The 27,090-nt window shown below is 42.1% G+C and overlaps 2 protein-coding genes across 13 annotated transcripts in view; one reads left to right on the top strand and one right to left on the bottom strand.

Moving 5' to 3' along the window:
• The window catches only part of TP53BP1 (tumor protein p53 binding protein 1), a 66,346-nt gene extending 62,906 nt beyond the window's left edge, over nucleotides 1-3,440 (top strand). For all 9 annotated transcript variants that reach the window (XM_033851578.2, XM_033851583.2, XM_033851582.2 and 6 more), the window contains 4 exons: nucleotides 1,227-1,321; nucleotides 1,855-2,054; nucleotides 2,555-2,700; nucleotides 3,096-3,440. In XM_033851578.2, the coding sequence (XP_033707469.1) occupies nucleotides 1,227-1,321; nucleotides 1,855-2,054; nucleotides 2,555-2,700; nucleotides 3,096-3,283 (629 nt within the window). In that variant the 3' untranslated portion in view covers nucleotides 3,284-3,440. The remainder of the gene's footprint in view (nucleotides 1-1,226; nucleotides 1,322-1,854; nucleotides 2,055-2,554; nucleotides 2,701-3,095) is intronic.
• Nucleotides 1,315-27,090, bottom strand: part of TUBGCP4 (tubulin gamma complex component 4) — a 48,921-nt gene continuing 23,145 nt past the window's right edge. For 2 of the 4 annotated variants that reach the window (XM_019935402.3, XM_033851588.2), the window contains exons 10-18: nucleotides 15,046-15,096; nucleotides 14,534-14,639; nucleotides 12,668-12,775; nucleotides 12,102-12,240; nucleotides 8,843-9,020; nucleotides 8,153-8,287; nucleotides 6,588-6,704; nucleotides 5,831-5,970; nucleotides 3,908-5,220 (exon numbers count right to left, since the gene is read on the bottom strand). In XM_019935402.3, the coding sequence (XP_019790961.1) occupies nucleotides 5,208-5,220; nucleotides 5,831-5,970; nucleotides 6,588-6,704; nucleotides 8,153-8,287; nucleotides 8,843-9,020; nucleotides 12,102-12,240; nucleotides 12,668-12,775; nucleotides 14,534-14,639; nucleotides 15,046-15,096 (987 nt within the window). In that variant the 3' untranslated portion in view covers nucleotides 3,908-5,207. Of the gene's footprint in view, nucleotides 1,449-3,225; nucleotides 3,558-3,907; nucleotides 5,221-5,830; nucleotides 5,971-6,587; nucleotides 6,705-8,152; nucleotides 8,288-8,842; nucleotides 9,021-12,101; nucleotides 12,241-12,667; nucleotides 12,776-14,533; nucleotides 14,640-15,045; nucleotides 15,097-27,090 lie in introns of those variants that run through there. The other 2 variants (XM_033851586.2, XM_073800859.1) reach the window with 2 other exon arrangements.

The following is a 27,090-nucleotide window of genomic DNA, read 5'->3' as shown; positions in this document are numbered from 1 at the left end:
CTGGGCAGCCTCCTCAGGGGGTCTGCTCCAGCAGGTTTTACTACGGGTATGAGGGGGAAGGGAGTGGTCTTGGCACTGAACTTTTATACATTTGGTTGGGTTTTTTATTGGTGATAAGTTCAATAGAGCTTAATTTCTACAATTTCCTAATTAAATAAAATATATTTTTAATGTGTTATTTATATAAGAGGAGCAGATGACGAGAAAACAAGCTCAAATTAGATATTGGTCAAAAGAAGCAATTTCTAATTGCCTAGGGTCATTATAGCTTCAGCCTCATGTCTCATAACTTCTACTTCTACTTCACCCTCAAGATTATAGAGCAGGGAAGCCCTGGTGGCGCAGTGGTTGAGAGTCCGCCTGCCGATGCAGGGGACATGGGTTCGTGCTCCGGTCCGGGAAGATCCCACATGCCGCGGAGCGGCTGGGCCCGTGAGCCATGGCCGCTGAGCCTGTGTGTCCGGAGCCTGTGCTCCGCAATGGGAGAGGCCACAACAGTGAGAGGCCCGCATACCGCAAAAAAAAAAAAAAAAGACTATAGAGCAGTCATTGATGTTCAGTGTCCTGAGGTACTTCAAGACCATCAAAGGGAGATAGTTTTCAATAAAAGGTTGAATCAGGATTTTCTGGCTAAACTTCACTTTAGTTAGTTAAATTTTAGAAACCCTGTTTTCTTTGAGCATTTTGGTTTATCAAAGATTTAGTGTATAAGGGGGTAAAATGCTGATGAAGGGCAAATTTGAAGGCTTTATTATAAAAAGTGCTAATCAGTCATTCTTCATCTCCAGAGAAGGCAGAATTAGAGGAAATAGGCTTAGTTTGCAGAAGGAGAGATTTAGGGTAGACATAAGGAGGAACTTCCTGATGGTAAGGGTTACTCAAGTTGGAGTACAGCACTGTGGGAAGTGGGTGCGTGTCCATCCCTGTGCACAGTCCCATGACTCATTCTTAGTATAGAAACCTTTGATGTTTTCAGGTGTAGGACCTGCCTCCATTTCTCATCTTCCCCCACCCCTCCTGCTCTTTCCCTTCTTTTGGCAGCATTTTATAGGCCTCAAGACAGATCTCTTTCTGACCCATGGGGAAGCCCTTCACCTGCATCTTTGGGATACAGTGCTGTGGAGATAGCTGGGGAGTAGAAAAGGGGGCAGTAAGAAGCAGGCATAAAGTAGCAAATAAAAAAACAGCTGGTAGTAACTATTATCTTGATAATGTCTCTTTAATAGAATTTTTAGAAATTCCTCCTTTCAACAAGCAATACACAGAATCCCAGCTTCGAGCAGGAGCTGGCTATATTCTCGAAGACTTCAATGAAGCCCAGGTGAGGAGTTTCTTTGTGTAGATTCCCAAAGGGGCAGTGATGAGAAGAGTCCACTTGCTGTACCGAGAAGGCTGATAGGGGCCGGGGACGATGGATACAGTTGCTAGAGATTTCAGGAACTGGGAAACTGCCAAAACATTGTCGCATGAAACAGAATTTTTACTGTGTACAAGGAGGAGAAGTTAGAACCTTGGGTTACTTAATAGCTGTGGTTCTGTTGCTGGGACAAAAGCAGATTAAAATTGGTGTTTAATAGCAATCCCTGTTACAGTGTTGGCCAAATACTTGGGGTTTGGTTGTCCCTTGAGGATTTAAGCCCCCAGAAAGCTGCAGGTGAGGCAGGGGGATTATCTAGGGAAGCTACTTGGGCTTTTTAGTGAGAGAACAGGCCTTGAGCAGAAGGACAGACTCAGTCACATTTTGGATAGTATATGGAAGTGTTCAGATCTGTTCCCTATGACTCATTAAGGCTACTATTCAGGGGCTTTCCCTAGAAGTCACTAGACCCATGGGTGCCGTTCCTTTTCTTCCAGTGTAATACAGCCTACCAGTGTCTCCTAATTGCGGATCAGCATTGTCGAACCCGGAAGTACTTCCTGTGCCTTGCCAGTGGGATTCCTTGTGTGTCTCATGTCTGGGTCCATGATAGTTGCCATGCCAACCAGCTCCAGAATTACCGCAATTATCTGCTGCCAGCTGGGTACAGCCTCGAGGAGCAAAAAATTCTGGATTGGTGAGTAGCTGAGAGCCCATCTAGAACGGCAGACAGGAAGACAGCAAGCTTCCAGAGGGGGAGAATCTAGGAGAGTAAATATTTCTAGAAACTAGAATGATCATAGGATAAATTACAGAATTTCAGTGGGTTTGAGATTATTTTAGCAGTTCATCTAGTTTATTATCCTAGAGTATATTGGTTAGGGACCTTTTGAAAATGTGTGAGATTTTCATGTAGATTCAATATTCTCAACTTGTTTTAAGCAACACGTTTAAAAATACAGGCTCAGGAGCATGATTTGGCTTAAACTTGGCCTCAGGATAAACATGGAAATCAGAAGGGGTAGATGAGAAGGTCAGGATCTCAGAAAATACACATCATTCAGAGAAAGAGGGAAGGGGCGGGGGGTGATACCCTAACGCAGGGCTATTGAAAGCAGTCAGCTGTACCTGCGTCCCTTTGCAGAAAGGCTGTCATTGGATATTATCTGTTGTGCTGTTTCTCTGACTCCTTCGTAGGCAACCCCGTGAAAACCCTTTCCAGAATCTGAAGGTACTCTTGGTATCAGACCAACAGCAGAACTTCCTGGAGCTCTGGTCTGAGATCCTCATGACTGGGGGGGCAGCCTCTGTGAAGCAGCACCATTCAAGTGCCCATAACAAAGGTACCTGAAAAGTTTGTGTGTGTTGTTATTGCTCCAAGGATGTCCATGACCCGTAGCACTTAGGCCTTGTGGTCTAAGTCTCAGTCTTGATAGGCTGACCTTACCCGTGTTTCTAAGAGAAGAAAAGTACCACCTTCAAGAGGTGAGCCAACATGAGTGACGCACCGGGCTGTTTATGCTTCTCCTGGTGTCCACCGGTATACCTGCTAAACTCAAGGCCAGCACATAGTGATTGTGACTTTTCACTTTTGGTTGTGATCACTGGCACTGTGTTTGACATGAAGGGCTTTAGTTTGGGCAGAGCGGGATATACTGGTGAGAAGGCTCATCTGTCTTTTAACTGGAGGACTAAATTGAGTCTCCTTTCCTCACTCACCTTCCCCTGCTTCCTGCAGATATTGCTTTAGGGGTATTTGATGTGGTGGTGACGGACCCCTCGTGCCCAGCCTCGGTGCTGAAGTGTGCTGAAGCATTGCAGCTGCCTGTGGTGTCACAAGAGTGGGTGATCCAGTGCCTCATTGTTGGGCAAAGAATTGGATTCAAGCAGCATCCAAAATATAAACACGATTATGTTTCTCACTAAGGATACTCGGTCTTACCGGTTTTATTCCCTGGTGTTGTGGAGACTGTGTTTTAACCAGGTTTTAAATGTGTCTTGTGTGTAACCGGATTCCTTGCATGGATCTTGTATATACTTTTATTTGCTGGACTTTTATGATAAAATAAATGTTGAATCTCTGGTTGTAGTAACTGGGATTTCTTCATCCATTTCTTTGAGCTTAATCTCAACAAATAGCAAGACAAACATAGTACCTTCTCTGCAGTTTTCAATGGGCTTGTTCACTGTAGAAGGACAGCTAGCCAAGGAAAATAACAAGGAGTGAATTTTTTTTAAAGTTTTCTGTGGTATCATTGTCTGTCAAAAGATTAACCTGGGCTGTCTAAAATTCAGCACTTTCAAAAACCTGATTTTACAATAGGCCCAGATTTATAGTTGTGGCAGAAGTTGAGTGGAATTGGGCACAGCTTAGTTTTCTGTCAATGAAAAAAAAAATCTCTCTTTAGAGTTGAGCTCACTAACAGCTGACCTGTGGGTACTGTACGCTCAGCCAAAAGGGTAAAGGACCAATTGTTGTGAATGGGTGGTGACTATAAACGACGACTTGCTGCAAGGATATAAACATGAGAAACAGTGATAACACTTGGAAATGTTTGTTAGAAGCTCTAGCCAGAGGTCCAAAATTTTATTACGGTTACTGTTACAGTTGCTGGAAGCTGTTCCTTCTGTACTCCTAGCATCATCCCTGTTGATGTCCTCTCATTCTCTAAAGTGGGCTTAAATATCTTTTTTTTCTTCCAGATAGACAGTAAATATTTTAGGCTTTTTTGGCCATTTGGTGTGCCACAACTACTTATCTTTGCTACGACAGCATGAAAGCAACTGTAGACAATAGGTAAGCAAATGAGTGTGACTGTGTCCCAATAAAACTTTATTTTACAAAAACAGGTGGCTGGCCATAGTTTGCTAACCTCTGCTCCAGAGGAAGCAGTGGAAGGGGTCATCTTTAGCTGGCAATTACAGGGAATAAGGGTGTATAGTATGTGGTGGAAGATGTAGAGACGAGGACCAGATTGAGTGGCTACACACTGAGGCCAGAATGCTGCATTCTTTTTCAGTTTGGAGGGGGTTATTCAATGAATATTTCGGTTCACATTGATATGAAGATTGATGGTTATCAGTGATGGTTGAGCCAGATTACTCCTGTGGTCCTTCTAAGTGGGATAATTAGACCTGCATCTTTCACTATTCGAAATCTAACAATTTTTTTTCTTAAGGACCTTTTTTCTTTGTTAAAAAATACTTTGAATACATTGTCAATAGCCAGAATTATTACCCTCTTACCAATCTGAAATAATTGGAAGTTACTGGTAAAATTCTTCAGATTCACAGTTTTGAAGATCCTTAAGGATAGGAGATGCTCAGTTTTAATTTCTGAAAGAGGAAAGGAGGTCTGTGGGGTGTGGGGAAGCCTGTCTTACCTGGTGCCTTTCTTGCTCAGTGGTAACAGCCAGAATTTGACTTATTAATAAATGTAATTCCTTTTTCACATGAGCCATTTAACGTTCTGATCTGTATAGCTTACTGCTGTCTCTCTCCCAGTTTGAACAGTACCTAGGCATATAGGTGCTCAGTAAATGAACATATCCGACAAATGTTCTCAATATAACAGATCCTGCATGGTCAGCAGAGGGAGGGCTGACGCCACAAGTCCTCCTTGGTGGATGGGTTAAGAACTCCCCTAAGGTGGGGCAGGTGCCCCTTCCACATAGGAAGGAGGGGGGAGGATTTGTATCCATGGATGTTCAATAACTGCTTCTAGGAGAAAAGGTAGAGCTTTTCCAGTAGCTGCAGACATACAGTGTCTGGCCAGAGAATGGGATGTTTGTTTTGAATCTTCTGTTACAACGCAGGGGATTGACTTACTTAGTTTGTGGACCAGAAATTCTCACATCCCGAAACTGCAAAAGAAAAAAAAGAGTTGCATCAAAATATCATGCTTTCCCAAGATTTTCTTCAAAGAAATATGAATCAGGGCAATGTGTGATCTAGATAATCTCATCTTAAAATTCTTCTTGCTAATAAAATCACTTAGGAGAAATCTGCTTGACATTTCAGAGAGAGAAAGCAGAATAATAAATTGCTTTTTTTGAATGGGACAGACCTCTGAGAGAAGACATCTACCACTGAGTCTCACTATTAGATTTTTAAAAAGTTTGGAGTTAGAAGGAGCAGTCCCCTCCTTTCAGAGGCAAAAAGCTGGGGGGCAGGGAGGCTGGGGTGGGGGATGCTAAGGCTGCACAGCCGGTTCGCGTCACGCTAGGGACTGACGCCCTGCCTCAGCGCCAGGAGTGTTGGTTCTTTACTCTGATGACTTTGACTGCAAAATAATCTTCACTGATGATCAGACACAGCCCTTTCTCTCGCTGAGCCTTACTTTGCTTGTTTATAAAAGGAGGGTATTTGGACTAGATGATGGCTAAAGTCTCCTTCCAGCTCTGGAATTCTACAACTCGTTACAAAGCCATACACGCACAGTCCACTGAGTGCCCCAAAGGCAGTTGTTCCTACCTGCCCAGGGTGCCACCAGCCTGGGTGTAATATTTGTTATAATCTAGTCGTAACAGTAGTTGAGCCAAATCCGAGTTGATCTGATGATTGCGAACACTGGAGAGAATCTTGAATAGGAGTGAAGACTGGCGGCTAAAACCCTGCAGAGAGAAGGACTCAAGCTGTCATTCCTCTTAGACTTACCAGCTATCCATGTGGAGTGAAGGGGCAGGGGAGATTCCTTGGAAAAGTCTTGCTGAAAATTCCACAGTACCAACTGGCCTTCCCCATTCCCATTTCTATTAGCTCCTAAAATGACTTCTTCATACCGAGTCCATAGAATGCATGACTTCCTATGAAAGTACTCTCATACTCAGTAGGAATTTAGCAGCCAGCTTCAAATTAATATATTCTGCTGTGTACTGGGGTTGGGGAGAGCCTGTGTTTCCGTTACAGGCAGATAATTATAATCTCAGTGAAACAGAGGGTTAGTTCAAGGAAGTAAGGAGGTTAGATGTTAGAAAGTAAGAACAAAGCCAGTGCATATCTGGTGGGCTGAATAAACTATTCAGGGCTGAACTATATTTGAACGCTCAGGCAGCACATAATTATCTGCTTTAAAAACTGATACCAACATTTTTTATCTTATTATTTCTGTGTGTATGTATTGGGGAAATGTTTTAACTGACTCAGAGGAAAAGATCACGATTTCCCATCCACAAAGCCACCTCTGTCCTTTGGACAGGGCTGCTTACTTTCAGTGGCCAGTCTGACTTACCTTCACCAGGATGCTCAGCTGGGCGGCCCCACGTTCATCCAGTGGGCCCAGATTCTGACTGACCAGTGAGCAAAAGCTGTGGCAGAGATCTAAGATTTCATTCAGGCAGTGAAACACCTAGCCAGGAAACACAGTTGACGTTAGGAGAAAAAGGAAGATACACCTGTGAAATTAAAGATTTGGGAAAATAAGAGCCAACCTATTCCCATTCTCTACATCTGACCTCAGGAGAGACAATGCAAGTCCTGCCAGCCCCTCAAAATGCAACATGTGTAAAACACTCTTCCCTTCCAGGCAAAGACACTGTCATTCTTAGTCACCCTGCACGAAACCTCCACTCGAGCCACATTAAACTCATTGTCTCTGGGACCCACCGAGTGTGCTCCCACCTTGAGCTTTGCTTTCAGTGTTGTTCCCTGTGCCTGGGATACTCTCCTCAATACCAGCTTGAGTCCTACTCCTAACAGCGCGCTCCCTTCCCCACCACAGCCTTTAGCGACCCCTTGCTTCCCTCTCCTCTATATTATCTGTACTGTTTACTTGGCGTTTGTTCAGGCCGTCTGTGTTGTTACTGATCTGTGATGTATGTAAGTCCTGTTTCTCCAACTAGATTGTGAGCTCCTTAAGGGCAGAGCCATGACTTATACCTCTTTGTATCCCCAGTGCCTTGCATACAGTAAGCACTCAATAAATATTTAATGACGATCACCTGCTCTGATATTCTGCTTTCCCCAAGGATGCACTCATACTGTACAAGGACAGTCTACCTGTGACAATGGTTCTTGGTTGTTTTCAATTCACAGAACCCTTTGGAGTGGCATCTACAGAACTCTCTCTACCTTAAAAATAACAGCAGCCCCAAATACCAGAACAAAAGAGTGTGGCACAACTGAGGAATAACAAGTAGCTCCCGTCAAAGATAAAGCATAACTGTTCTATTAGAATCTACAAGGGGTCATTTTCATCTTCCTGCTTTTTCATCCTTGAACTGGAATCAGCTTGTGAGTTTTCAAAGATTGGTGCCTGGGTTCTACTAATTTAAGTGCTCTGGGTCCTAGATTACTTTAAAGCTCCCAGATGATTCCCACATGGGTCCAAGGCTGAGAATAACTTCCCTGAGGGAGATACACAATATATGTATGTACATATGTACACACACACACACAGAGGGAGACACTGCTCTAGTTGTCTGTGAAAACAACTTCCAAACTGGTCGATCCTGATCCACAAGATTTCTAAGAAAGTAAATTCTACATGCTTTTCATTAGTCTTTCTGTGGTGTCAGAAAGGTTTTTAAAAATTTCTTTAAATCCTTCCTTCTGAGGGTTAAGCATATATTCTTTTATCTATAGCTGCTCACCACATCTTGTGATATAGTATTTCAGAAATTCAAAGACATTTAAGTTCCTTTTTAGTATTCCCTCTTAGTTTTGCTTTATAAGTTGTTAAAAATGTTTAAAGACAGAGATTGGAAAGTTGCTTAGTGATAGTTCCATATCCTGGCAAGTGCCTAAGGGAACAGTCAGGCTAGAAGCAGTCTGAGGAAACCAACCAGCCCTACTTACAGGTTTCAACAAGATAAAGGACTGGGCCAGCAAATTGCTCAGGAAGTGGTCGTGAGCCAATCGGATGCTTTCAAAGTCTCGAGTAGAATTGATTTGATGAAGCAGCTGTGAGAACTGAGACTCCAGCACATCAACCTGGTAGACAGTTGCACAAATGATTTTAGTACCTTGCATAGTCTAAGTACTCAAGAACATCAAATGCCTGAGAGGATGAAACAGGAACTCTGCTCCCACTCACCTTCCTCCTATCCAAGCCCCTTTAAAGCTGAACGAAGACCCCCTTATGTTGCCTCGCCTTGTAGGAAGTCGTCTGCCTACTTCCTGACAACCTCCAATGTCTTGGCAGATCTCACCCCCACACCCCCATCCCCCGCACGCCACATCCCCTCCGCCGACCGACTTGGTTAAGTCCTATGGGATTCCAGAAGCTACAGCAAACTATAAAATAAGGGGGCAACAATAATTAAATACTGCATTACTGATAAGGACCTTAACTCCTCGTTCTCCTTCATCCACTTATTTCCATTACCCTCTAAAATGCCCCCCAAGAAACATGCCTAGTGATATAATCCATGAATTTTCTCAACTTCCAGTTTTTCACCAAATGCAGGATTCCTCTTCAATGACTCCTGCCAACCTCCTGGACTTTTTTTTCACACCCCTTCCTTCTACTCATCCCTCGACACAGACCTGGAGGTAGTACTGAAGATTATCCACCAAGAAGGCCATGTGATTTCTTAGGCGCCACTTGACTGCGTCGGTCTGGTTGGACTTGAGGTGCTTGCGCTGCATCTGTAGGGCCCAGCAGTGCTGCAGCTCAGCTTGTACCCGGCGCACACTCAGCAAGTACTTGAAAACAACATTGTACCTTGACAGAAACACCAGACTATTCAAGATAAAAACTTCACCCCCCTCAAGCCCCACCTGCGTGACAAACCCTAGAACTCTGTGCCACCCATTTCTCCCCAAAAGGCAGGAAGGATATAAGTTTGCCTAGAGATGGGAACAGATAAACTGGTTTATTTATATGATGGAATATTGCACAGCCATTAAAATGAATGAACTTCAGCTGTACAACATAAAATGACTCCTAGCAATATGATTTTGAATAAAAAAGGGAAATTTAAAAAGATTACATATAGCCTGATACCTTTTTTTGTAATGCTTCAAACAACTAAATAGAAAATATATATATACTTTGGGAGAACATATATAGATGTTATAAAACTGTGTAAAAAGGATAGAAGGGACTTCCCTGGTAGCGCAGTGGTTAAGAATCTGCATGCCAATGCAGGGGACACGGGTTCAAGCCCTGGTCCGGGAAGATACCACATGCCATGGAGCAACTAGGCCCATGCACCGCAACTACTGAGCCTGTGCTCTAGAACCCGCAAGCCACAACTACTGAAGCCTGTGCACCTAGAGCCCATGCTCCATAAGAGAAGCCACCGCAATCAGAAGCCCGTGCATCGCAATGAAGAGTAACCCCCACTCGCTGCAACTAGAGAAAGCTTGCGTGCAGCAACGAGGACCCAACACAACCAAAAATAAAATGCGTATAAAACAAACAAAAATTTTAAAAATTAAAATTTATAAAAAAAAATAAAACATGGAATTTAGGGTAGTGGTCACTTAGGGTTGGGGGAGGTAAGGGGGCAGGGCTGGGAAGGACCACACAGGTAGATGGACATTACTGCCAGTGTTCTAGACTTTGTTCTAAAAGTGGTTCTGTGGCATTTGTGTGTGTGTGTGTGTGTGTGTGTGTATGAAGGAGGAAGGAGGGCCCTGCATGGACAAATAAGAATGTGTTGGGAACCAAGGATTTTGGTTGCTGTGATTCTCTGTCCCTGAAGCCCACAGAAGAGGAGATAAAATTGAGGGCTCTGTGGGGAGTGGGGGTGGGGAGGGATAGGTTAGGAGTTTGGGATTAACAGACACACACGACTATATATAAAGTAGATAACCAACAAGGACCTCCTGTATAGCACAGGGAACTATATTCAAGATAATAACCTATAATGGAAAAGAATCTGAAAAAAAAGCATCATATATATCTATATGAATCACTTTGCAGTACACCTGAAACTAACACATTGTAAACCAACTATACTTCAATTAAAAAAAAAAAATCAAGGGCTCCCCTCACAGAGCTCTAGGTAGCTGCCTGATATTGAGCCCTGTACCGAGAAGATGCATGGGAAGAGCAGCTGATTCCTGGTGGAACTGGGCTTATTTACCTATTCTTAGGCTGGCTTGCATAAGATAACCTGATTCCATCTGCCTTTAAAAATTATTTCTAATGGAACAATGTACTGAAAATAGTACACCTTGTTTGTATTCTGATTTGAACAAACCCAACCGTAAGACATTTTTTAGATAATGGGGGAAATTTCAATGTGGACTGGATATCAGATAATAAGGAATTATTGTTAATTTTACTGGGTGTGATAATAGCACTGTAGTTATGTTAAAAAGATGCCTTTTTTTAAAAAAAAATTATTTTTGGCTGCATTGGGTCTTTCTTGTTGGGTCTTCGTTGCTGTGCATGGGCTTTCTCTAGCTGCGGTGAGCGGGGGCTACTCTTCGTTGCAGTGCGTGGGCTTCTCATTGTGGTGGCTTCTCTTGTTATAGAGCTTGGGCTCTAGGTGCACGGGCTTCAGTAGTTGTGGCACTCAGGCTCAGCAGTTGTGGCTCGCGGGCCCTAGAGCGCAGGCTCAGTAGTTGTGGCGCACGGGCTTCGTTGCTGCGCGGCATGTGGGATCTTCCTGGACCAGGGTTCGAACCCATGTCCCCTGCATTGGCAGGTGGATTCTCAACCACTGCGCCACCAGGTAAGTCTCAAAGATGGCTTTTTTAAATTGCACAGTGGTGGAGTAAAATGACATGTCTGGGATTTGCTTTATAAGGCTCTGGCCAAAAAAAAGAGGAGATGAAACAAACAGCGTGATGTTGCTAGTTACTGAAGATGGATGATGCGTCCATGGGTGTTTGTGATAGTCCATACTTCTGTTTATATTTGAAAATTTTCAAAATAAAATGTTTAGGAAAATACTTCTGAGCTTGATTTCTTCAAGGGTGTTAAGAGCATCTCAAGTGAGAAGGAAAGTGGACTGGGAGCTACGGAGGCTCTTTGGACAGAGTCCAGGCAGCTTACTTATGTGGGCTGTGGGCTCTGCGTCTTCTCCCTAAACCAGCTTTATCTTTCCAGTTTATGTCTAGTCTCTCATACCCTAAGCTTCTCTTCCCCCCAAAAGTAGAGGGTTATGAACAGGAATGGAGAGGATGAAGAGAGGCCAGAAACTGGCAGCCTGTAAATTGCTCGTTATTTTGCAATTAAAAAAAAAAAGCTCTGATGGGGCTTCCCTGGTGGTGCAGTGGTTGAGAGTCCGCCTGCCGGTGCAGGGGACACGGGTTCGTGCCCCAGTCCAGGAAGATACCGCATGCCGCGGAGCGGCTGGGCCTGTGAGCCATGGCCGCTGGGCCTGCGCGTCTGGAGCCTGTGCTCCGCAGCAGGAGAGGCCACAACAGTGAGAGGCCTGCGTACCGCAAAAAAAAAAAACGCTCTGATGGTTTTAAGGGTTTGACCCGCCCACTCATCCCAGCATCCACTACTCCTACCGTCTCACATCTGCAGCTTCACTTATTAATGTTATCTGTCCAGACCCCGAAGGCATCTGAGTTTGCAGCCTCTGACTTATAGACTGTTAAAAACCAGCTGGGGGACTTCCCTGGCAGTCCAGTGGTTAGGACTTGGTGCTTCCACTGCAGGGGACCCGGGTTCAATCTCTGGTCAGGGAACTAAGATCCTGCAAGCTGCGTGGCGTGGCCAGAAAACAAACAAAACCAGTTGGCTGGCTATCTTGCTCCCAACCAATTCTACTCCTGATAATTTCTTCTCGTGGAAGTAAGATGTGTAATAATTACCTGTGAGAAACTCAGAAATACTCACTTTTCCAGGACAGCAGGTGTGAAGAGAATGTGTAGTGGCCACTGCACTTTATAGGAAAGACCTAGGGCTGCCCAGCCGGATGCAGGGGCTTCCCGGGGAGAAGTTTCCCGAGAAGGCCCTTCTCTTGCCTGAGTAGCATCTGTTAAGAACAGAGAAGATGACTTTGCTCATCTAGAACTAGAGTTTCAACAACGTGAGGAACATTCATGAAATGAGCTCTCACTCGAACCTGCAGTGTCAGAAGCATAAAGGGGATACAAAGGGGACTTGTAGAAGGCAAGGAAACTCCCATGAGGTGTTCTCTTAGGAGGTCTTTTAGAGATTCTTTTTTTAGTCTTAACTGTGGCTATAAATAAACAGAGACCATTCCAGCAGCATGACAAAAACAAGCCAAAACCATGGCCTGGCCATCTCTTAGCCTCTCGACTTTTTTCTTTTGTGTAAAATTAGGGCACTGGACTAGGTGATTTCTAAGGTCCAAAATGATACGGTTTCTGTGGAAGTGGATGGAAGCAGAACAGATAATGACCAGTAGGAGCAGAAAGACTCAAGGAAGCACAGCAAACCTTTATGCTCCTTTCCATGATACTCGATTGTTAAGTGCAACAGAGGGAGGAGGTTGTCATCATCTAGCAGCACCTTGTGTGCTGACTGTTGGAAGGCCACATTCACATCTGCAAGAAAGAACACATGGGCTGAGAGAAGGCTTGGCTATGTAACAAATCCAGACTCCCCTGGCTTTCCACCTCTCCTGCAGCCCGCCTATCACTAATAGGATACTGTAAACAGTAGTTGCTTCTGCCTGACTAGCATGCATTCCTTCTCCTGTTGCTGATAACAGCGCCCTGGTTTTCCTTGGAGAATCACCCCTGTCCAGAACAATCCATGTAGTTCCAGTGGGGTGGACAATACCTGACCGTCAGGGTAGGCAGGTGACCCAGGAACGATCTACCTTGTTACACTATTTTGTTTAGGGATATGAACATGACCCAAGCCAGGCCAATCCAGAGGCTCTATTCAGATTCTGAAAGAGGGTAGCTATTTTTTATTCAAGATAAACACGGACTCAGTAGGATGTGAACTTGGTTGCAAGCCATCTTGCTACCATACGGAGCAGGCCTGTCTCAGAAGAAAAGGCAGAGGTGAAAGATGGAATGACACCAAGTCCTGAAGGCGTCATGTAAGCCTTGGAGCAAAACTGCCTAGAGCCATCTTACCTCTGACCTTTTCAGTTACGAGAATCAATAAATTCTCTGTTTTCCTTTGCTTAAGTGAATTTGAATTGGGTTTTCTTGCAACCAAGGAAGTCCTATGTAAGCACAGTGGACATCTGTTGTTTTATAGAGCTAGAAAAACAGTAACCCTGTCTCCCCTCCTGCCCCACTCCCCTCTTTTTTGACTCTGATCCTTATGTAACTCTCCTCAAGTAGTTTGATTAGGAATGGTAATCCTTCCCATTGGTCAAAGGTGAACACTTTACTGAAGTAGGCATATCTTCCTTTTTTTTTTGCTGCACCTTGTGGCATGCGGGATCGTAGTTCCCCGACCAGGGATCGAACCCTTGCCCCCTGCAGTGGAAGCTCAGAGTCTTAAACCACTGGACCACAAGGTAAGTCCCCAAAGTAGGCGTTTCTTAGTCTGACCTCTTTGATACAGGGATAGGTATATGATCCAGTTGGGCTAATCAAAACCCTTTCCCTGGAATCCCTTAACTTGCTACCAGAGAGACCAGGTTTGACTCCCTCAGTAGACTCTGTGTGGTATGTTCCTGGGAGCTGCTGGTGGCCATGTGGCCAGATGGGACTGGAAGGCCATCAAAGAGCACACAAGAGGCACAGACAAGATAAGGTAAGAGAGAGAATCCTAGCAATCCCTAGTTTCAGTTCTCAGGACCAGATATATCCCTATCCCGCTGGAGTTACAGATACAATAGCAAATACACTCCCCTTTTCTACCTAGGTTAGTTTTCCATCACTGACAGCCTAACGAGTTCTAATACAACAAGTGGCCATAAGTCCCAATATGGAGACTTCCCTGGCCGTCCAGTGGTTAAGACTCCACGTTCCCAATGCGGGGCGGGGGGGGGGCACGGGTTCGATTCCTGATTGGGGAACTAAGATCCCATGTGCCACATGGCGTGGCCAAAAAAAAAGAAAATCTCAATATGTCCCTTAAGAAATAAATGGCTATAATCTGATGAGATGAAATACTGGTTTGACGGCCTGTACCAACCCTTCCAGGAAGAGTCACGAGCTGAAGCTGCTCCCAGTAACAACAGTGTGAGCCTACCTGAGTGGCCTTCCATTTTGGAAACACTCTCTGTAACTCACTAGGCTGCTCCTATGTAGCCCAGGCCTAAATGGTTTAGCAGCAGCTAAGAAATACACTACAACTTCAGTAAGCTGGTAATTTTTGGGCCCCAGGGCAATTACCATGTTCAGTTACTGCAGTGGGTGGTGTTTTTAACATGTGTTGAGCTGTATCAATGAAGGCCTGGAACAGTTCTCCACGTCCCAGAAGATAAAAGTCTTTAATGATCTGCAGAAAGAATTTCAATTTACAATTCAGTAATCCAGCAGAGCTTTTCACTATCCTAAGAGAATTATGCATATAATTTCCAATTTCATCAGTTTGAGCCCAACCTACAAAAGGTCGTAGGCTTTTGGCATTTTAAAGGGACATACTTAGTAATGGCAGGATGACTGGTGTGTCTTTGATATCATTTATTCAATGAAAGCACAATAATGCCAGAAGAAAGTAAGCCAAAGCTTTGTACTGTAATAAACCTGTAGCATTAGATGGAGTTTGCCCACTTGGATGAGGACATAAGGAGCCACTCTGGAAGTCTGGGGACAGGCAACCAGTACTCTCAGGAGAGGATAGAGAATAACGTCATTGTCCACCAGCATCATTTTAAGAGTTTAAAGAACAGCTAAGCTATTACCTTCAGCTGACCCAGTAAATCTGACTCTTCCACCATCAGCTTCCAGAGATGCTGTGAAAAGAACCAATAAAACAGCGTCAATTGAGGACACAGGGTGGGAAGGGGAAGCTGGGACGAAGTGAGAAAGCAGCGCTGACATATATACACTACCAAATGTAAAATAGATGGCTAGTGGGAAGCAGCCGCATAGCCCAGGGAGATCAGCTCGGTGCTTTGTGATGACCTAGAGGGGTGGGATAGGGAGGGTGGGAGGGAGGCTCAAGAGGGAGGGGATAAGGGGATATACGTATACATATAGCTGATTCACTTTGTTGTACAGCAGAAACTAATGCAACATTGTAAAGCAGTTATACTCCAGTAAAGATGTGGGGAAAGAAAAAAAAACAGGGTCAAAGTTTCATTACAATGAAAACTCCTGTAAAGAATGTTTTTGTACAAATCCAGCAAGGTATTGGAAAAAAGAATATATACCATGACCACACTGGGTTAATCCCAGGAATAAAAGTCTAACAGTTAAAAAAATATATGAGATGGAAATATTCTGGAATTAGATAGTCGTAATGGCTGCACAACATCGTGAACATACTAAAACCCACTGAATTGTACCTATTTTTAAATGGCTCAAATGTTTAACTTTGTTGTGTGAATTTTATCTCAAAAGTTTTAATATGAATATAATTCACTACATTAAAGATTAAAAAAGAAAAAATATGATCACCTCAATGGATGCAGAAAAAGCATCTGATAAAACTCAACATCTGTTCATGATTTTAGAAAGAAAGCAAACAAGGAATAGAAGGAAATTTCTTTATTCTGATAAAGGGTATATACCAGAACCCCACAGCAAAGAACCTATTTGATGGTGAAACATTAGAAGAAATTCCTTTAAAGTCATCCAACATTGTACTAAAGACTTGCCAATATAGAAAAAAAAAAAAAAAACTGAAAAGGAAGAAACAAAACTGTTATTATTGACAGATAATATCACTCACTACCTGCACAGAAGGTCCAAGAGGACTGACATATAGATTATTAGAACTAGTAAGAGAATTCGGCAAGCTTGGTGACTGAGATACAAAAAATCAACTACATAGCTGTTACCAGCATCAAAGGATCCTGACTAGGATTTGCCCCGTGAAGTGATCAATGTTGTGAAGTGATCAATGTTGATTCAGGATTCCTGGAATCTCCACCCTGGTGCTCCCCTTTGCCTTCTCTCACTGGAACTGATACAGATTAGGAACTGGCCTTCGGCCCTTCTCTAATACACAATACTAGACAAAATAGCTGACATCCCCAGAGGAATATAAGCACACAGGTCAAAATAATTAGACATGGGAAGAGTAAAAGAAATACAACAGACTAGGTAACATATACCATCTGAAGCAGAAGTTTTAGAACTGACTGAGTGGCTAGTATAGTGAGATATCCCCTGTAAGACTGAGGTTTCCCATATCCCAGCTGTTCAGAGTACTGCCTGCTACTGGCGCTTTTGGCTAAAGGGAGCTACCTTGCCCATCGTTCCCTCCTGAGGAACCAATTTCTGATAGATGCAGAGGTATAATGGCCTAGCCCTCTAACCTCAATTTGGGACATCTCTGAAGGGCCATTCTAGCTTCAGAGCTCTGCATAAGATGGCCAAGTCTGCTGCTGCAACCACATCACAGTTTATTTCCCCTCTCTACTCAATCCTGCTTCCCTCACTTCTTGCCAAATCTCAGTCACAAAATCTGTTTCCTGGGGAAATCTGACCTTTGACACAAACCAAAAATTTTAAATACTCTTTACAAATATGCTTAAAGAGGTAAGTGTAATAGCAATATAAATATACAAAAATAAATAATAAAAAAGAACCAAGACGCTGGATCAATTGAATATCCATATGCAAAAAATTAAAACTTGATCTATACCTTGCACCACATACAAAAATTAACTCAAAGTGATCATAACCCTACATGTAAAACTAAAACATATAAGTTTTCTAAAAGAAAACAGAGGAGAAAATTTTTGTGACTTTGGGTTACACAAAGGTTTCTCAGACACAACACCAAAAGCATAAGCCACACACAAAAAAGAAATTGACAAAACTGGACTTAATCAAAATTAACAACTTCTACTCTTTGAAAGACGCTGTTAAGAGAATGAAAAGACACGTCATAGACAGGAAGAAAATATTTGTAAGTCACATACCTGATAAAGGACTTACATTCAGAATACATAAACTCTCAAAACTCAACAGTAAGAAAATAAAACAAAAACAAGAAAAAATGGACAAAAGTTTTGGACACTTCACCAAAGAAGATATATGGATGGCAAACAAGTGTATGAAAAAAGTTTCAACATCATTAGTCATTAGCGGAATGGAAATTAAAACTACAATGGGGGAATAATCCAAATGTCTATGAACAGATGATGGGAAAACACATTGGTATGAACAATGGGATACTACTCATCAGTAAAAAAGACTAAACTATCGATATATGTGACATGGATTAATCTCAATTATGCTCAGTAAAAGAATATCTAGGAATAAATTTAACCAAGGAAGTGAAAAATCTGTACAACAAAACAAGTCTTTGTTGAAAGAAATTGAAGATAGCACAAATGGAAAGACATTCCATTTTCATGGATCAGAAGAATTATATTGCTAAAAAGTGTATACTATTCAAAGCTATCTATAGATTCAACACAAACCCTGTAAAAATTCTTATCAAAATTCCAAAGGCATTCTTCACAAAAATAGAAAAAAATACTAAAATTTGTGTGGAACCACAAAAGACTCTAAACAGCCAAAGCAATCCTGAGAAAGAATAACAAAGCCTGTGGTATCACACTTCCTGATTTCAACTATACTACAAAGCTAAAGTAATTAAAAGAGTATGGGACTTTGGGACAAGATGGCAGAGTAGAAGGGTCTGAGCTCACCTCCTCTCATGAAAACACCAAAATCACAACTAACCGCTGAACAACCATCAACAGAAAAGTACTGGAACCTACCAAAAAGATATTCTACTTCCAAAGACAAAGAGGAAGCCACGATGAGATGGTAGGAGGGGTGCATCTGTGATACATTCAAATCCCATACCCACTGGGTGGGTGACCCACAAACTGGAAAACAATTATATTGCAGAAGTTCTCCCACAGGAGTGAGAATTCTGAGCCCCACATCAGGCTCCACAGTCTGAGGGTCTGGCATCAGAGGAGGAGCCTCCAGAGCACTTGGCTTTGAAGGCTTGATCACAGGAACTCCACAGGACTGGGAGAAACAAACGCCACTCCTGGTGGGTGCACACAAGGTCTCGTGTACCAGGACCTAGGGAAAAAGCAGTGACTTCATAGGAGCCTGGGCCAGACCTACCTGCTGGTCTTTGAGGGTCTCCTAGGGAGGCAGAGGGCAGCTGTGGCTCACTGTGGGGACAAGGACACTGGTGGCAGAGGTACTGGCTACGCACTGGCGGGAGCTGTCCTGGAGGCCACCATTTTGATGCCAAGACCTCACCCCACCCAACAGCCTGAAAGCTACAGTGCAGGCATGCCTCAGGCCAAACAACCAACAGGGCAGGAACACAGCCCCACCCATCAGCAGACAGGCTGCCGTAAAGTCTTCCTGAGTCCACAGCCACCTCTAAACCCACCACTTGATCCAGCCCTGCCCACCAGAGGGACAAGACCCAGCTCCACCCACCAGTGGACAGGCACAAGTCTCTTGCACCAGGAAGCCTACACAAGCCTCTTAGACCAGCCTCATCCACCAGGGGGCAGACACCAGAAGCAAGAGGAACTATAATCCTGCAGCCTGTGGGGCTGCAAACACAGAAAGTTAGATATAATGAGGCAGCAGAGGAATATGTTCCAGACGAAGGAACAAGATAAAACCCCAGAAGAACAACTATGTGAAGTGGAGATAGGCAATTTACCTGAAAAAGAATTAGGAGTAACGATAGTAAAGATGATCCATGATCTTGGACAAAGAAGGGAGGCACAGACTGAGAAGATACAAGAAATGTTTAACAAAGGGCTAGAAAATTTAAAGAACAAACAAAGATGAACAATAACTGAAATGAAAAATACACTAGAAGGAGTCAATAGCAGAATAAATAAGGCAGAAGAATGGATAAGTGAGCTGGAAGACAAAATGGTGGAAATCACTGCCACAGAACTGAATAAAAAAAAAGAATGAAAACAAATGAGGATAGTTTAAGAGACCTCTGGGACATTAAATGCACCATCATTTGTATTATAGGGGTCCCAGAAGAAGAGAGAGAGTAGGGCCTCAGAAACTATTTAAAGAGATAATAGCTGAAAACTTCCTGAACATGGGAAAGGAAACAGTCACCCAAGTCCAGGAAGCACAGAGTCCCTTACAGCATAAACCCAAGGAGGAACATACCAAGACACATATTAATAAAAATGACAAAAATTAAAGACAGAAAATATTAAAATCAACAAGGGAAAAGCAACAAATAACATACAAGGGAATCCCCATAAGGTTACAGCTTATTTTTCAGCAGAAATTCTGCAGACCAGAAGAGAGTGGTATGATATATTTAAAGTGATGAAAGGGAAAAACCTACAACCAAGATTACTCTACCCAGCAAGGCTCTCGTTCAGATTCAACAGAGAAATAAAAAGCTTTACAGACAAGCAAAAGCTAAGAGAATTTTGCGCCACCAACCAACTTTACAACAAATGCTAGATGAACTTCTCTAGGTGGAAAAGAAAAGCGCACAACTGGGAACAAGAAAATTACAAATGGTAAAGCTCACCAGTAAAGGCAAACATACAGTAAAGGTAGAAATCATCCATACACAAATATGATATCAAAACCAGCAATTGCAGGGCTTCCCTGGTGGCGCGGTGGTTAAGAATCCGCCTGCCAATGCAGGGGACATGGGTTGGAGCCCTGGCCCAGGAAGATCCCACATGCCGTGGAGCAACTAAGCCCGTGCACCACAACTACTGAGCCTGCGCTCTAGAGCCCGTGAGCCACAACTACTGAGCCTGTGTGCCACAACTACTGAAGCCCGCATGCCTAGAGCCCGTGCTCCGCAACAAGAGAAGCCACCACAATGAGAAGCCCACGCACGACAACAAAGAGTAGCCCCCACTCACCACAACTAGAGAAAGCCCATGCACAGCAATGAAGACCCAATGCAGCACAAAATAAATAAATTTATTTTAAAAAACACCAGCAATCATGAGAAGAGCGGAGTACAAATGCAGGATACTGGAAATGCATTTGAAATTAAGAGACCAGCAACTTAAAACAATCTTGGATATATAATAGACTGCTATATCAAACCTCATGGTAACCGCAAACCAAAAATCTACAATAGATATACACACAAAAAGGAAAAAGGAATACAAACACAACACTAAAGATAGTCATCAAATCACAAGAGAAGGGAACAAAAGAAGAAGGGAAGAAGAAAGACCTTCAAAAACAATCCCCAGGGCTTCCCTGGTGGTGCAGTGGTTGAGAGTCCACCTGCCGATGCAGGGGACACGGGTTCGTGCCCCGGTCCGGGAAGATCCCACATGCCGCGGAGCGGCTGGTCCCGTGAGCCATGGCCGCTGAGCCTGTGCGCCCGGAGCCTGTGCTCCACAACAGGAGAGGCCACAACAGTGAGAGGCCCGCGTATCGCAAAAAAAAGAAAAAAAAAAATCCCCAAACAATTAACAAAATGGCAATAAGGACATACAAATCAATAACTACCTTAAATGTAAATGGATTAAATGCTCCAACCAAAAGACACAGACTTGCTGAATGGATACAAAAACAAGACCCATATACATGCTGTCTACAAGAGACCCACTTCAGATCTAGGGATACATAGACTGAAAGTGAGGTGATGGAAAAAGATATTCCATGCAAATGAAAATCAAAAGAAAGCTGGAGCAGCAATACTCATATCAGACAAAATAGACTTTAAAATAAAGACTGTTATAAAGAGACAAAGAAGTACACTACATAATGATCAAGGTATCAATCCAAGAAGAAGATATAACAATTATAAATATATATGCACCCAACATAGGAGCACTTCAATATATAAGGCAAATGCTGACAGTCATAAAAGGAGAAATCAATAGTAACACAATAATAGTGGGGGACTTAACACCCCACTTACATCAATGGGCAGATCATCCAGACAGACAATTAATAAGGAAACAGAAGCTTTAAATGACACATTAGACCAGATGGATTTAATTGATATTTATATTCAATCTGAAAGCAGCAGAATACACATTCTTCCCAAGTGCACACAGAACGTTCTCCAGGATAGATCACATGCTAAGCCACAAAGCAACCCTTGATAAATTTAAGAAAATTGAAATCATATCGAGCATCTTTTCCGACCACAACACTATGAGATCAGAAATCAACTACAAGAAAAAAACAAAAACACAAACATGTGGAGGCTAAACAATATACTATTAAACAACCAATGGATCACTGAAGAAATCAAAGAGGAAATTGAAAAATTCCTAGAGACAAATGAAAATGAAAACATGATGATTCAAAATCTAAGGGACACTGCAAAAGCAGTTCTAAGAGGGAAGTTTACAGCAATATGGTCTTACCTGAGGAAACAAGAAAAATCTCAAACAACTAGAGAAAGAAGAACAAACAAAACACAAAGTTAGCAGAAAAAATCATAAAGATCAGAGAAGAAATAATTGAAACAGAGACGAAGAAAACATTGCAACTAAAAGCTGGTTCTTTGAAAAGATAAACAAAATTGATAAACCTTTAGCCAGATTCATCAAGAAAAAAAGGGAGGGACATCCCTAGCAGTCCAATGATTAACACTTCACCTCCCAATGCAAGGTGTGCGGGCTTAATCACTGGTTGGGGAGCTAAGATCCCACATGCCTCGTGGTGAAAAACCCAAAACATAAAACAGAAGCAATATTGTAACAAATTCAATAAAGACTTTAAAAATGGTCCACATCAAAAAAAATCTTTAAACAAAAAAAAAAGGGAGAGGGCTAAAATCAATAAAATTAGAAATGAAAAAGGAGGAGTTACAACAGACATCACAGAAATACAAAGGATCATAAGAGACTACAGCAAGCAACGATATGCCAATAAAATGGACAACCTAGAAGAAACAGAATAAATTCTTAGAAAGGTACAAGCTTCCAAGACTGAACCAGGAAATAGAAAATATGAACAGACCAATCACAAGTACTGAAATTGAAACAATGATTTTAAAACTTCCAACAAACAAAAGTCCAGGACCAGATGGCTTCACAGGCAAATTCTATCAAACATTTAGAGAAGAGCTAACACCTATCCTTCTCAAACTAATTCAAAAACTTGCAGAGGAACACTCCCAAGCTCATTCTACGAGGCCACCATCACCCTGGTACCAAAAGAGACAAAGATACCAAAACCAAAGATACCACAAAAAAAGAAAGTTACAGGCCAATATCACTGATGAACATAGATGCAAAAATCCTCAACAAAATACTAGCAAACTGGGACTTCCCTGGTGGCGCAGTGGTTAAGAATCCGCCTGCCAATGGGGACACAGGTTCGAGCCCTGGTCTAGGAAGATCCCACATGCCATGGAGCAACTAAGCCCATGTGCCACAACTACTGAGCTTGCGCTCTACAGCCCGTGAGCCAAAACTACTGAGTCCACGTGCCACAACTACTGAAGCCTGCGTGCCTAGAGCCCGTGCTCCACAACGAGAAGCCACCACAATGAGAAGCCTGCACACCGCAATGAAGAGTAGCCCCCACTCACCGCAACTAGAGAAAGCTTGCGCACAGCAACAAAGACCCAATCCAGCCAGAAAAAAAAAAAAAAGAATGAAATTAGAACATTCTCTAACACCATATACAAAAATAAACTCAAAATGCATTAAAGACCTAAATATAAGACCAGATACTATAAAACTCTTAGAGGAAAACATAGGCAGAACACTCTTTGACATAAATCACAGTGATATCTTTTTGGACACCCCCTTCTAGAGTAATTTAAAAAAAAAGGTAGCTAATGAAACTTAAAAGCTTTTGCACAGCAAAGGAAACCATAAACAAAATAAAAAGACAACCCACAGAATAGGAGAAAATATTCGCAAATGAAGCTACCGACAAGGGATTAATCTCCAAAATATACAAGCAGCTCATGGAGCTCAATATCAGAAAAACAAACAACCCAATCAAAAAATGGGCAGAAGATTTAAATAGACATTTCTCCAACGAAGACATACAGATGGCCAAAAAGCACATGAAAAGATGCTCAACACTGCTAATTACTAGAGAAATACAAATCAAAACTACAGTGAGGTATCACCTCACACCAGTCAGAATGGCCATCATCAAAAAATCTACAAACAGGGGCTTCCCTGGTGGCGCAGTGGTTGGGAGTCCACCTGCCGATGCAGGGGTCATGGGTTCGTGCCCTGGTCTGGGAGGATCCCACATGCCGTGGAGCAGCTGGGCCCATGAGCCATGGCCGCTGGGCCTGCGTGTCCGGAGCCTGTGCTCCACAACGGGAGAGGCCACAACAGTGAGATGCCCGTGTACTGAAAAAAAAAAAAAAAAAAAAAATCTACAAACAATAAATGCTAGAGAGGATGTGGAGAAAAGGGAACCCTCCTACACTGTTGGTGGGAATGTAAATTGGTACAGCCACTATGGAGAACAGTATGGAGGTTCCTTAAAAAACTGAAAATAGAGCTTCCATATGATCCAGCAAGCCCACTCCTGGGCATACATACGAAGAAAGCCATACTTTGAAAAGATACACGCACCCCAATGTTCATAGCAACGTTATTTACAATAGCCAAGACGTGGAAGCAACATAAATGTCCATCTACAGATGAATGATGAAAGAAGATGTGGTCCATATATACAATGCAATATTACTCAGCCATAAAAAGAGAATGAAATAATGCCATTTGCAGCAACATGGATGGACCTAGAGATTATCATACTAAGTGAAGTAAGTCAGACAGAGAAAAGACAAATATCATATGATATCAATTATATGTGGCATCTAAAAAAAATGATACAAAAGAACTTACTTATAAAACAGAAATAGACTCACAGACTTAGAAAACAAACCTATGGTTACCGAAGGGGAAAGGTGGGGGGTAGGGATAAATTAGGAGGTTGAGATTAACATATACACAATCCTATATATAAAATAGATAATCAACAAGGACCTACTGGATAGCACAGGGAACTTTACTCAGTACTCTGTAATAACCTACATGGGAGAAGAATCTGAAAAAGAACAGATGTATGTATAACTAAATCACTCTGCTGTATATCTGAAACTGACACAACACTGTAAATCAAATATACTCCAATATAAAAAAATAAAACAGTATGGAACTGGCAGGAAAAGACATAGAGCAATCGAACAGAAAACTTAGAATCAAAGCCCCGCTTATATAGTCAATTAATATCTGACAAGGGAGCCAAGAACACCCAAGGGCAAAGGATAGTCTCTTTTCAACAAATGGTGCTGGGAAAACTGGATAAGCACATACAGAAAAATGAAATTGGACCCCTGTGTCACACCATGCACAAAAATTAACTTGAAATAGATCAAAGACGTAAACGTAAGACCTGATAGCAGAACTCCTAGAAGAAAATGTAAGGAAGAAGTTCTTCAACATTGGTCTTGGCGGGACTTCCCTGGTGGTCCAGTGGTTAAGACTCCACACTCCCAATGCAGGGGGCCCAGGTTCAATCCCTGGTCGGGGAACTAGATCTGGCATGCTCCAACTAAGAGCCCGCATGCTGCAACTAAAAAAAGATCCTGCATGCTGCAACTAAGACCTGGTGCAGCCAAATAAATAAATAAATATTAAAAAATAGAAAACAGTGGTCTTGGCAATGATTTTTTTTGGATGTGACACCAGAAGCACAAACAACAAAAGAAAAAGAAAACACAAAGTGGGACTATATCAAACTTAAAAGCTTCTGCACAGCAAAAGAAACAATCAACAAAATGAAAAGGCAACCTACAGAATGGGAGAAAATATATGCAAATCATATATTTGATACGGGGTTAAAATCCAAAACACAGAAAGAACTCATTCAACTCAATAACAACAACCAAAACCCCCAAACAATCCTGTTGAAAAATGGGCAGAGGTACTAAATAGGCTTTTTTCCAAAGAAGACATCCAAATGGCCAACAGGAACATGAAAAGATGCTCAACATCACCAACTATCAGGGAAATGCAAATCAAAACCACAATGAGATATCACCTCACACCTGTTACAGTGGCTGTCATTTTTTTTTTTTTTTTTTTTTTTTGGCCACGGTGCACGGCATGTGGGATCTTAGTTCTCTGACCAGGAGTTGAACCTGTGGCCCCTGCAGTGGAAGCATGGTGTCTTAACCACTGGACCACCAGGGAAGTCCCAAATAAATTTAGATGAAATGGGTAAGTTCCTTGAAAAGTAGAAAATACCAAAAGTGCTACAAGAAGAAATAAATGTCTTAAATAGATTAATAGGTTTTAAATATATTGAATCAGTGAAGATTTCCTCTCCTAAAAAAACCTAACTTACATAATTTTTCAGGTTAGTTCAATCAAACTTTCAGTAAAAATTCTTGTCTTACATTAACTGTTCTAAAAAACAGGAAAACAGTGATAGACACCAAGCTCATTTTATAAGGCTTATATAATCTTTATTCCACAACCACATAAGAACAATACAGGAAGAGAAAAGTATAGTCTATTTCACTAGTAAATGTAGATACAAAAATTCCAAACACGTTTTGGCTAACTAAATCCAACAGTACATTAAAAAATAAAACATCACGCTCAAGTATGGTTTATCTCAGGAAGATTCAACATCTGAAAATCTAAACAGGAATTTACCTTATGAATAGACTGAAGGAGAAAAAGAACTCAGAGCAAAAAACTGCACCTTAGGGCTTCCCTGGTGGCGCAGTGGTTAAGAGTCTGCCTGCCGATGCAAGGGACGCGGGTTCATGCCCCGGTCCGGGAAGATCCCACATGCCGTGGAACAGCTAGGCCCATGAGCCATGGCTGCTGAGCCTGCGCGTCTGGAGCCTGTGCTCCGCAATGAGAGAGGCCACAACAGTGAGAGGCCTGCGTACCGCAAAAAAAACAAAACAAAAAAACTGCACCTTAACTGATAGAGAATAAGCAGTGATAAAATTCAACATCTATTTATTATAAAAACTCACAGCAAACTAGGAAGAGAAGGTAATTTTTTTAAACTTGATAAACTCATGTGCCAAAGCCTACAGCAAACACTAAAGTAACAGAGAAACTTTAGATGCATTATCTTTAAGAACCAACAAATCAAGGATGCCCATATCACCTCTATTGTTTAACATAGCTTATATCAACTATCAACCCAGCTGTTGAATGCCGTACTAGAGATCCTAGTTAAGGCTGTAAGAAAAAAAAGAAGCAAAAGTTGAAAAATTGGAAGGAAAATTGTAAAACTTTCAATAATTGCAAATGATATGATCATTAGTGAGGAAAATCAATAGAATTAACAGACAAACCATTAAAACTAAAAAAGAAAAAGACTTCAATAAGTTGCCAGGTATAAGATTAACCTACAAAAATTAATACCACAATTTTTCTATATAAGTAGTAACCAACTAGAGATAAAATGAACAAAAAAAAACCTATTACGTATCTAGCAATTAATTTTTTAAATATTTTTGTTGAAGTACTAAAATACATACAGAAAAGTGCACCAACTGTAAGCTTACAGCTTGAAGAATTCTCACAAAATGAACACACCTGTATAACCAGCATCCTGAAAGGCCCACCCATGTCCTTTCCACCTACCAAAGGCAAATGCTATCCTGACATCTAACACCAGATTAGCGCTGCTTGTTTTTAAACCTTATATAAAGATTCATATGGTATGTATACCTTTTTAAAAAATGAAAAAGGAGAGAAGGAGCTCCAAAAGGTGGTGAGTATGATATGTATTTGCAAGACACTGTTCCCTTTTCCTCCCTGGTACACTCTCTTTTTATTACTTTAAGCTGTTATTATTGTTACAATTATAGCTGTCAA

The sequence above is a fragment of the Tursiops truncatus genome, chromosome 2, assembly GCF_011762595.2.
Source record: "Tursiops truncatus isolate mTurTru1 chromosome 2, mTurTru1.mat.Y, whole genome shotgun sequence".
Taxonomy (NCBI): domain Eukaryota; kingdom Metazoa; phylum Chordata; class Mammalia; order Artiodactyla; family Delphinidae; genus Tursiops; species Tursiops truncatus.
Note: the sequence above shows the minus strand (reverse complement) of the source record. Positions and strands in the feature narration are given on the sequence as shown.